This window comes from Ranitomeya imitator, chromosome 3 (genome assembly GCF_032444005.1).
Source record: "Ranitomeya imitator isolate aRanImi1 chromosome 3, aRanImi1.pri, whole genome shotgun sequence".
NCBI classification, from domain to species: Eukaryota; Metazoa; Chordata; class Amphibia; order Anura; family Dendrobatidae; genus Ranitomeya; species Ranitomeya imitator.
In genome coordinates, this window is record NC_091284.1 from 139,672,787 (window position 1) to 139,685,414 (window position 12,628).

General features: G+C 41.1%; 1 protein-coding gene across 2 annotated transcripts in view; it reads left to right on the forward strand.

Moving 5' to 3' along the window:
- RS1 (retinoschisin 1) overlaps nucleotides 1–12,274 on the forward strand; it is a 30,590-nt gene extending 18,316 nt beyond the window's left edge. For both annotated transcript variants that reach the window (XM_069760066.1, XM_069760067.1), the window contains exons 3-7: nucleotides 1,784–1,809; nucleotides 8,134–8,221; nucleotides 8,585–8,726; nucleotides 10,167–10,362; nucleotides 11,862–12,274. In XM_069760066.1, coding sequence (XP_069616167.1) covers nucleotides 1,784–1,809; nucleotides 8,134–8,221; nucleotides 8,585–8,726; nucleotides 10,167–10,362; nucleotides 11,862–12,014 — 605 coding nt within the window. In that variant the 3' untranslated portion in view covers nucleotides 12,015–12,274. The remainder of the gene's footprint in view (nucleotides 1–1,783; nucleotides 1,810–8,133; nucleotides 8,222–8,584; nucleotides 8,727–10,166; nucleotides 10,363–11,861) is intronic.
- The last annotated feature ends 354 nt before the right edge of the window (nucleotides 12,275–12,628 follow it).

A 12,628-nucleotide genomic window follows, 5' to 3' on the forward strand; every position in this document is an offset into this window, starting at 1 on the left:
CTTTTTTCATGTTAAATAATATCCTGAATAAACTTTGATACTGTTTTATCATTTGGCACTATTTGTGCAGTCTTTTTTTTGTGTGTGTTTTCATTAATTATGGGAGTGTCCCGTGCTATTGTAGCCCCCTTCACCACTAGGTATAGGGTTTAACGGACTATGACTATGGTTTCTGTTCTAAGGATTTTGCTTATAAGGATGGCTATGTAAGGTCCATTATACCATACAAAAGGCCATGTGGGGCCTATTATATTATTTGGAGGGCTATGTGTGGGCCATTATACTATTTGGGTATTTATATGGGGCCATTATGCTATATGGAATGCTACGTGAGGTTCATTATACTATTTGGAGGGATATGTGGGGGTCATTATAATGTTTGAAGGGTTGTGTGGGGTTTATTATACTTTTTGCATGGCTATGTGTAGGGGCCAATGAACTGTATCACAGCAATTATAGACTGTGAAGGTTTGTGTATGGTCCATCATATTGTGCGCAGGGCTGTCTGGGAAGAAGTATTCTGTTTGGAGGGCTATGTGGGGCCCATTATACTGTTTGGAGGGCTAGTGGGGGTCATTATACAGTATGGAGAGTTGTGTTGGGGACATCATACTGTGTGGAGGGTTGTGTGCGACAATATACTGTATGTAGGGCTGTGTGCGGCATCATACTGTGTTGGGGTCATCATACTTTGCAAGAAGGGTTGAGGGGGGAGTGTACAGTAGGGTCATCATACTGTGCGTGATGAGGGTACTGTGGAGGAATTCACTGTGGGGTTATTGTACTGTGTTTGGAGGAGCACTTTTGCATCATACTTTATGGGGGAAATTAAAGGGGAATCAGGGCATTCAAAAGGAGGAACATCACTTTATAAGGGCTGCAAAGTTGTGAGATATGCTCTTCTGTGACCCTGCCTAATATTAATTTTTTTTGGGAGGTTGGGGTGGAGCCCAATTAGAACTTTTGTTATGGGGCCCCATAATTTCTCTATACACCCCTGACCTGGCGTGCAAAGACCAGCACCGCCCCTGCAAGGGATACTTGTGTCACCTGGCCTCTAATAATACTTCATTTGGGCATTTCAGCGTGAATTGGTATTCTCAAACAAAGCATTATCAAAAAAAAGTTGTAAAAAAAGGAAAGCAGTTAGATAGTGTAGTTAAGGAAGGATAGCGATTTTTTTAATTAAACTACATTATTATTATATTATTTATTTAAATTATTGTTGAATATTTTGAACAGGAAAACTGTATGTAGCAGAAATGCTGACTTTCTATGCCACCACCGGGTGGTGCTCATAGCAATCCGGCAGTGACAATGATAGAGGTCTGCTGGAGACCTCTGGTTGTCGTGCCAACCCATCGGTGACCCGTGGTCATGTGATACGGGCGCCGATGGGCGGGTTTTCCGGCGCACTAGCTGGAAACGTGTGTTAAATGCCGCTATTAGAGTTTGACAGGGGCATTTAACAGGTTAACATTTGGGGAGGATTGCGATCCTCCCGCGACTGTTAGCGGCACATGTCATCTGTTCAAAACAGCTGACATGTGCCAGAAAGATGTGGGCTTACTGCCTCACATCAAAGGGAGGGTGTCCGACATACTATTACGCCCGATGTCGGAAAGGGGTTAAATATTATTACCAATTACTTTGCTCTAGATCAGGTTCTCATAAAATATTTTAAATATAATATAATATATATTATAATATATCTTATAACGTACATGTTTTAATATAATAAGTGTTTTTATAATAACCTATTTTCATTTTTTTATGTCTTCAGCCTCAGTTAATATAGTTAATAATGAGGTAAGAGAAGCTTTCTAATTTCTGTTTCTTTTTCTATTAAAAGCCTAGACATGCATGCGCATGTAATGTATAATATATTATGTTAATAAGGCTGATCGTAAATGGCATTAGCAACATGACTATTAATGTGAATCCGTCACGGAGATTTTGCTACCTCATCTGAGAGAAGCATGTTCTACAGGCAGAGACCATGATTCCACCAATGTGTCACTTATTGGACTTCTTGCTGTAGTTTTGATAAAATCACAGTTTTCTCTGCTGCAGATCTAGCAGTTCTCTGAATGCTGAGCTCTGTATGACCCCGCCCCCACCACTGATTGGCAGCTTTCTGAGTACACTATAGGCAAAAAGCTTCCAATCAGTGGTGGAGTTATATAGAGCTCATGAATATGGAGGACTCCCTGGCAGCAGGTCTACTAGTTCTCTAGTGATAATCTCCTGCTGATAAAATAGGCTTCTGCACCTACATTATATTGCTCTCAGATTAGGCAACAAAACCTGGTTACAGATTCACTTTAATCCTTTCCTTTTCTGGGGGGAAATTGAATGAGCAGAAATTTTAAATAGACTGAAAATATCCCGAGCACTGATGACTGTTTCGGATTACATAGGGCACGAATTACTTGCCCCCTCCATGCTTTTGGATTATACAGATTTAATTATTAAGAGGATAAAATGTGACTTAGCAGAACGCTAAGAACAATGTTGAGCAAATAACTGATATTAGTGTCTGACTAGCAAACCAGAATCATTGAAAATGGGATAAAATGTACAACTTGGCCCTAAAAAGGTCATGTTTAGGCTAAATGCACAATACTTTCACTGAGAGTGTGGTCTGGAGCTTTTCCTGACATTTACATAGCACAACGTTTCCTTAGTGGTCAGCACTGTTATTTGCAACTCTGGGGTCCTGGGTTCGAATCTCCACTGAAGACATCTGCAAGGAGTTTGTATATTCTCCATGTGTTTGTGTGGGTTTTCCCCGGCACTATGGTTTCCTTCCACACGCCAAAAAAGCATACTTCTTAACTTCAATAAGAATGGAATTGTTAAACAGAACATGTCATGTGAAAAAATGCTATAAACCTCAGGTTAATAGTGCTCTGAAACGGCCTGGCGCAGACACTTAGAGCCCCGCTGTCAGGAGGCAATTAACTTTATTCCTTCCGGCAGACTTGACTTTCTGTCATAGGGGTGGGCCACTGCGGCTTCAAGTCAGTGCATAGTGATCAGCGGCTGTATGACCGAATGCCGAAGCTGCCAGAAGGAATAAAGTTCATTTCCCACAAGCAGCGGGGCTCTCAGTGCGGGCTCCAGGCAGCTTTAGAATGCTGTTAACCTGCAGATTATCCCCATAGCTAAAGGATAATAGGATTTTTTTTACATGACAAGTTCCTTTTAACATTATGGTCCCCATTAACGCTTACAAGTATGTTTTTTTGTAGCGTTGGTGGAAAACTGGAGTCCCGGAGGACACCCATGTTAACACGGAAAGAACATACAAACCCATTACAGATGTTGTCCTTGGCGGACATTTGAACCCAGGAACTCAGCGCTGTTAAGGCAAACGTTCAAGACTTATTAGGTCTCTTCATAAGGCATGGTATTAACAGAATATTTTTAGAAACACATATAGTCATGGCCAAAAATGTTGGCAACCTTGAAGTTGTTCCAGAAAATGCAATTACAGATGTTTTGTTATACACGTTTATTTCCTTTGTGTGTATTGGAACAACACAAAAAAACTGAAAAAAAGGTAAATTGGACATAATTTCAAACAAAAAAACCCCCCTAAAAATGGTCTGGAGAAAATTATTGGCACCCTTCCAAAATTATGGGTGAACAGTTTTCTTTCAACCATGTGATGCTCATTCAAACTCACCTGTGGCAAGTAACAGGTGTGGGCAATATGATTATCACACCTGAAACCAGATAAAAAGGAGAGATGTTGACTCAATCTTTGTATTGTGTGTGTGTGCGTGCCACACTAAGCATGAAGAACAGAAAGGGAAGAAGAGAACTGACTGAGGACTTGAGAACCAAAATTGTTGAAATACATCAACAATCTCAAGGTTACAAGTCCATCTCCAGAGATCTTGATGTTCCTTAAGGTACCTTCACACTAAACAACGCTGCAGCGATCCAGACAACGATCCGGATCGCTGCAGCGTCGCTGTTTGGTCGCTGGAGAGCTGTCACACAGACCGCTCTCCAGCGACCAACGATGCCGGTAACCAGGGTAAACATCGGGTTACTAAGCGCAGGGCCGCGCTTAGTAACCCGATGTTTACCCTGGTTACCATCCTAAAAGTTAAAAAAACAAACGCTTCATACTTACCTTCCGCTGTCTGTCCCCGGCGCTCTGCTTCTCTGTACTGGCTGTGAGCACAGCGGCCGGAAAGCACAGCGGTGACATCACCGCTGTGCTTTCCGGCCGCTGTGCTCACAGTGAGTGCAGGAAAGCACAGCGCCGGAGGACAGACAGCGAAAGGTAAGTATGAAGTGTTTGTTTTTTTTACTTTTAGGATGGTAACCAGGGTAAACATCGAGTTACTAAGCGCGGCCCTGCGCTTAGTAACCCGATGTTTACCCTGGTTACCAGCAAAGACATCGCTGGATCGGTGTCACACACGCCGATTCAGCGATGTCTGCAGGGAGTCCAGCGACCAAATAAAGTTCTGGCCTTCTAGCCCAGACCAACGACATCACAGCAGGATTCTGATCGCTGCTGCGTGTGAAACTGAACGATATCGCTAGCCAGGACGCTGCAACGTCACGGATCGCTAGCGATATCGTTTAGTGTGAAGGTACCTTTAGTCCATGGTGCGCAACATACCGTAATTAAGATGGTGACAACCGTTTGCACTGTAGCTAATCTCTCTGGACGTGGACAGCAGGGAAAAATTGATGAAAGGTTGCAACTCAAGATAGTATGGATGGTGGATAAGCAGCTCCAATTAAGTTCCAAAGAAATTCAAGTTGTCCTGCAGGCTCAGGGTCCATCATTGTAAGCATAAACAATCCATAGACATTGGAATTAAATTAAACGCTACAGCAGGAGAATCAGGAGGACTCCATTGCTGACACAGACATAAAAAAGTTTGCCAAAATGTATGTGAGTAAGCCAAAATCTTTCTGGGAAAGTGTCTTGTGGGCAGATGAGACCAAGATAGAGATTGGGTAAAATACATCATTCCACTCTTTTTTCCAAAAAATGGAATGATACCTACAAAGAAAGGAACAAAGTACCTAAAGTCAAATATACAAATATGGTGGAGGTTCAAAGATGTTTTGTGGCTGTTTTGCTGCCTCTTGCACTGGGTGCCATGACTGTGTGCAAGGCATCCTGAAATCTGAAGACGGCCAACAGATCTTGGGTCGCAATGTAGAGCCCAGTGTCATAAAGCTGGGTGTGCTGGTGGTTCCAGCAGGACAATGACCACAAACATACTTCAAGAAGCACCCAGAAATGGATGGAAACAACGTTCTGGAGAGTTCTGAAGTGGCCAGCAATAAATCCCATTGAAAACCTGTGAGAGATCTTAAAATTGCTGTTGGGAGAAGGCACAATACAAATATGAGAGTCCTGGAGCAGTTTGCAGAAGTAGTCCAAAATTCGAGTAGTCCAAAATTCTAATTGAGAGGTGAAAGAAGCTTGTTGATGGTTATAGGAAGCGATTGATTGCAGTTTTTTATTCCAAAGGGTGTGCAACCAAATATTAAGATGAGTGTGCCAATCCATTTTAGGGGTTTTGTGTGAAATTATGTCCAATTTGCCTTTTTTTAATCTTTTTCTTTTCCAATACACACAAGTGAAATAAACATGTTTCACAAAAGATGTGTAATTGCAATAATTTTCTGGGAGAAATACCTAATTTTCTGGAACAATTTCAAGGGTGTCAACACTTTTGGCAATGACTGTATATATAGAAAAAGAGCTGCGACATGGTGTAAAAAATTACATTAAAAAACCTAAATGAGCTTGGAGAGTAAATCCTTGATTAGTTTAGATAAGTGGTGTAAACGTTTCATTGTCCCAAAATTAATGTTTTTGATTTTTTTTAAATGTCCTTTAATTATTCTATATCTCTGCTCTTTTGTGTGTATGTGTGTGTGTGTGTGTGTGTGTATATATATATATATATATATATATATATATACCGTATATACTCGAGTATAAGCCGAGATGTTAAGCCCATTTTTTGGGGCTGAAAGTCCCCCCCCTTGCTTATACTCGAGTCATACCCGGGGGTCGGCAGGGGAGGGGGGGCGGGGGCTGTGTAATTATACTTACCTACTCCCGGCGCGGTCCCTGCAGTCCCTGCTTCTTCCACTGCTGCAGATTCTTCCTGTACTGAGCGGTCACATGGTACCGCTCATTACAGTCATGAATATGCGGCTCCACCTCCCATAGAGGTGGAGCCGCATATTCATGACTGTAATGATCGGTAACTGTGACCGCTCAATACAGGAAGAAGATGCAGCGGTGCAAGAAGCAGGGACTGCAGGGACCGCGCCAGGAGCAGGTAAGTATACGGGGAGGGGAGCGCTGCACGATATTTACCTGCTCCTCGTTCCGGTGCGGCTCCGTCTCCAGCGTCCTCTGGCAGTGACGCTCAGGTTAGAGGGCGCGTGACATAGTCAGTGCGCGCCCTCTGCTGAGCATCAGTGCTGGAGACGGAGCCGCACGAGGAGCAGGTAAATATTGAAAGCGCCGGCATCCTGAGTGAGTATGTGATTTTCTTTTATTGCAGCAGCAGCAGCAACATTATATATGGCACAGCTTTATAAGGAGCATCTATGGGGCAATAATGAACGGTGCAGAGGATTCTATATGGGGCACAGCTTTATATGGAGCATCTATGGGGCCATAATGAACGGTGCAGAGCATTATATGTGGGGCACAACTTTATATGGGGCCATGATGAACGGTGCAGAGCATTATATGTGGCACAGCTTTATATGGGGCCATAATGAACGGTGCAGAGTATTATATGTGGCACAGCTTTATATGGGGCCATAATGAACGGTGCAGAGTATTATATGTGGCACAGCTTTATATGGGGCCATAATGAACGGTGCAGAGCATTATATGTGGCACAGCTTTATATGGGGCCATAATGAACGGTGCAGAGCATTTTATGGGGCACAGCTTTATATGGAGCATCTATGGGGCAATAATGAACGGTATGGAGCATCTATTTTTATTTTTGAAATTCACCGGTAGCTGCTGCATTTCCTACCCTAGGCTTATACTCGATTCAATAAGTTTTCCCAGTTTTTTGTGGCAAAATTAGGGGGGTCGGCTTATACTCGGGTCAGCTTATACTCGAGTATATATGGTATATCTTCAGATATTCAGTTATACCATGACTGATGAAGAGGCCTAAGTAGCTTCAAGTTTCTCTTACTGAGGCAAAATCATCTTTTTTCAGCTGGCTAATATGGTACCAAAACCTTTTTTTCTTTTGGCAAAATAACTTGACACTACTTAAATACCCATCTGCATACTTTTTGATTAACAATAAAGGAAAGTACATCCCACTGCAGGGATTCAGTAAAAAATGTATATACCATGCGATATATGCTTTTATTATAAAAAATGGATACAACGTGAAGTGGTTAGACATGGGGTAGTAACTAATATTTTAGCAAAAATATGCACGCTTCAGAAAATCTTGGTTGGCTTAAAGTATAATTATATTATTATAATTATAAAAATAATATACCGCATACTTGTATAATTATATAACAGTGAAACAGTTATATTATCGTGTGTGAAAAGTGGAGAATTTCTTCAAAAAATGTAATAATTCAAATAAGTTGATTTAGAGTTAATTTTATACTTTATTGTGATCATAGTATTAAAGGGAACCTGTCACCAGGTTATGCTAACTCATCTGAGAGCAGCATGATGTAGGCAAAAAGACCCTGAATCCAATGATGTATCACTTAGTTTACTGGGTGCAGGGGTTCTGACACAATAAGAGTTCTTAGATTTAGCAATACAGCAAAGCTGAGAAAGCGAACCCTGCCCACACCAGTCTATAGACAATAGTCTGCTTATCAAAGAAGGGGGTGGAGATTGAATAGCATGCACGCGTTGCTGTAGCTGTTGTAGCCTGGACAATGATAGTCTCCAGGTGATAAAACCTTCAGAATAAGTAAACAACAGCACACGGACTGACATGTGACACATCCTTGAATTCATTGTTTTAATAGCTGTCCTGAAATTACATAGCAAAAACCTTTAAGAATTATATAAATAAGATATATATATATATAACCATGAAGAATCATTTCATCTATATTTGATTTCCACAGTCGGTTACTAGAGCCTGTAAGTGTGACTGCCAGGGAGGAAGTGGATCAACATTATCCTCAAGAATTGCTGCAATGGATTGTATGCCAGGTAATAATTATGTGCTGTCAACTGCTCAGAAATGAAATCCTGTCCTGAGCTGGCAGCCATCACAGAGATGGCTTGTCAGTGGACAGTGCAACCGTTAAAGGGGTTTTGTAGTTTATAAAGCAAAGTCTGCAGTCACTCTATCTGACTGTGATGTGTACACTTCTCGATTCCATTGTATGACCCTTGCAAATGGGTAGGCTAGCTGCGGATTCCCCATGCAAACTCATCTGTGTGCCAGGGGTGCTGGTACCAATGGCCCTGACATTTGCATTCTGATATAATGCCATTGGCCTAATACAGTTATTATATCTAGTGTTGCCTTCTGCATACTCGATGTATATTCTTCATGTGTCTTTTTTTCAGAATGTCCTTATCATAAGCCTATGGGATTTGAATCAGGAGCTGTCACAATCGATCAAATCAGTTGCTCCAACCATGATCAATACACAGGATGGTATTCATCCTGGACTGCAAACAAGGCACGGCTTAATGGCCAAGGATTTGGGTAAGCAAGTCATGTTCTGAAGTATGATAGACATAGAACTATAAGAGACCCTCGGAGGATCATCTCTCGATGTGGCGGAATAGTGAAACAATGCATTTCAGTACACGGTTTAGACCTTTTGAAGAAGTGTGATTGCCATAAAACTGGTACCGTAGTAAGAAAAAGCTGGATTTAGTATATGTGAGAGCTGATTCAGATGTCACTTAATTTTCTCGTATGCAAAAAGCAGAGTGTCATCAGATTTTTTGTCCAATTTTTATCAGAGTTGGTTCAACTTGTAAGTTTTTGCCATCTGTTGTTCATTAGTTTTTCTGGAATGCAAAACGAAAACTGAAGGAACTCCCATCAAAGTTTTTATCCTCTTAATATTTCCAGTCATCATATTATATAGCAGTGTGTACTTACAATTGCTCATTTTGCATTTCTACAAAGCAAATTCTTCTCTTTTCCCTAGTCTATGAAGACCCAGGAAGTCTCCTGTCCCTGCATTTATCATTCCCCTCTTCAACTCCTGACCCAGCTGCTCACTACTCACCCTGCCAGGGACTTTTGCAGTGACTCATGACTCGTACACTAAAAAGAAACTTCCTGTTTGTACATAGGGCTCAGGAGGATTCAGCTAGTCCAATTTTAATCATGTTATGTTATAGACCTAATGGAAAAGAGAAGAATTTACTGGGTAGAAAGGCGCAAAATGAGTAATTGGAAGTACACAGTGCTGTATACGAGAAAATGATTGCAATATATTAAGAGGATACAAATTTAGCGCTTAAAGAGTGCTTCTTTAAATGTCTGCTATCAGTCAGTGAAAACTGGACAGCACATGAGGCAGAGTGATGCCTGAAATTTTCACGGACTCATAGACTTCTATTGGCGACTTTGATCCATGACTCAAATCAAATTTGACATGTCGTTGTTTTTTGGTGCGGCCTACTCGGTACTATAATAGGTACGAGTTCAAGGTACCACAGATAAATCTTGTATGTGCAAAACTGACATCTGAATGAGCCCTTATTGCTCTTTTTTGTGCTCAACATAAAAATAATGGGTCAAAATATCAACATTGTGTTAAGGTTTTTTTAAAAAAAAAAACAACCATGCGCCTCTAAAAGTATTTGGAATATTATACTCCAACTTACTTTGACTTAAGACTGATGTCAGAAAAGTCAGTGCTGATAAATCTCCCTCTTTATGTTTTAGCTATTTTCCATTACGATTTTGTTGTCAATAAATGGTTGCCATCCGGTGGATAAACCGTGCACAGATCTAATACTTGTCATAGATGAGATTTACAGTTGATATGTGATGTAATGTGCACTCAGTGATCCCAGAGAGTAACTATTGGAGAAAGCTCACTGTATACGATGCGAATAGATGGTGCGCCCCGTTCTGTGCAGGCAAGCAGTGCTACTACGCTCTGTTCTCTTTCCTTACGTAAAGGTGTGCATGGTTATCCAAATTCCAAGATAATGGACAGTGGCTTCAGATTGATCTGAAAGAATTAAGAGTTGTTTCTGGGATTATGACACAAGGAAGATGTGATACAGATGAATGGATGACGAAATACAGTGTCCAGTACAAAATTGATGATAACTTGAATTGGGTATACTACAAAGATCAGACTGGAAACAACCGAGTGAGTTCTCGCTACCGTTAATAGGTGTACTATTGCTGTTTTATCTTATATATAATGGTGGATGCGTCCTTCTGTCCGAAAGTGCGATGGATGGTGACTGCGCAGTGTGGTGCCGGAGCCAGCCAGTACTCATAGCGTCTGAGTCAGCGCATGCGCATATCACAATACGGCGCCATTTTATTGGAGCCACTGTGTGTGCAAATTCGAGACCCAGTGTCTTCAGCAAAATAGCACCGGATATTGCGGAATGTGCATGTGTTGACTCCAGCACCATTTTATTGAAGAATTGTACTAGAACGTCAACATAGCAATGCACACGCTCCGTCCGTTGTCATTATACCTGTGGCCAGTGCGTGTGCACTGCTACGTTGACTGCTCAGTGTGGCGCCAAAGTCAGCGCGTGCGCATAACGTGCTACGGAGCCATTCTATTGAAGACCCTGTGTTTATGAATTCACAGACACAGTGTCTTCAACAAAATGAAGCCAGATATTGCGGGATGCGCATGCATTGACTTCAGAACCATTTTTTGAAGAATTCTACTACAAAGTCAACCTAGCAGTGCGTATGGCCGGTGCATGCGCACAGCTATGTGGACGTTGTAGTACATTATTTCAATAAAATGGCGCATGCATGTACTGTGATCTACAGCACCATTTTTTTTAAAGACACTGTATAAATATACCAATAAAAATGCTCATCACCCGGGGCGTAGAACAGGTTCAATAGCTAGTATAAATATAGTGGAACAGGCAAATTTATTGAGGAAAAATAGACAAAAAGTCTGATGCTGCAGGACTCTAACATTAGAACCCTTGCCTCTCTCAACCTATAAACTATGCCAAGAGAGCTCACTGCATCCGCTCACATTGTGCTGCACAATTGACCAATTAAGTGCATAATTGGCAGCAGAGTACAGGGTGGGCCTGTACACCTAAATAAAATGGAAATGGTTGTTGATATCAACTTCCTGTCTGTGGCACATTAGTATATGGGTAGAGGAAAACTTTTCAAGATAGGTGGTGACCATGGCGGCCATTTTGAAGTCGGCCATTTTGGATCCAACTTTATTTTTTTAATCGGAAGAGGGTCATGTGGCACATCAACCTTAGTGATAACCCTCTTCTCCAAGTAACCAACTCTTACTTGTTAAATCACCTGCCATGCCAGTGTGCCGCTCCGGTGCTCTCCACCAATCATGAAGGCCCAGCATCCCATCACATGTCTACCTTACCGAACTGGAAGGGAACACCGGAACAGCAGTAAAAGATTTAATGGGGAAGTACTGTTTATTTTTTATTAATTTTTTTTTATTCTTCTTCTTTCTCTTTGGCAACTTAAAAAAAAAAAAACCCGGGCAGCGCTTTATATATTTTAGATGTATTTTTTTAGGTGCATTTTTTAATGCTCTACTTGAAACAGTAAGTGATTTTGATATTTGATTTTTTCTGTGTAAACATAGCTACAGTATATAGGATCTAATTATCTTTTTTTTTCTAGGTTTTTTATGGAAACTCGGATCGAACCTCTACAGTACAGAATTTCTTGAGGCCACCAATCATATCGCGTTATATCAGGATCATCCCGTTGGGTTGGCATGTCCGCATAGCTATACGAATGGAGCTGCTGGAGTGCATGAGCAAATGCGGCTAAACTGACGATGCCATCCTATATAAATCATATCACAAATCAGATTACTGAAATGTAGATAATGTCGGAGCAACACGTTGCATTTTAGTTACAACTACAGCACTTGGAACAGTTCAGTATGAAGAAAGGTTAACGGAAACATGGAAATGTGAAAAACAACTGTTTCTAGTATAGATCAATTTTTTCTCCAAAAATGGAGCTAATTTGATCTTGTCTTGCATTTTTAGTGGAATATTAGAATAAAGGTGAACCCTGTCAGTAAATCCTTGCATTGCAATATGGTAATTTTTCTCATGTTTCATGATCTTTCCAGCAGAGCAGGATTGGGAAGGAAACAACTAGACACCAATGGGGAACATATCCATACTATCAAGTTCACCCATACTGTATACATATCTCTCCGATAATAAAGTACTTGCCATCTACACAGCAGAAGATATATCTTTGTGTGCACATCGCCTTACTATATAATTCATGATTTATCTACCTAATTTATCACATTTTCCATATAAATGGCATTCTTGCACCCTTTACTTGCCGGGCCGGGAAGTGTCACAATAGTGCCATACAGCACTCACAAATGTTTTATATGCATAATAGTGTCATATAGTATTCTA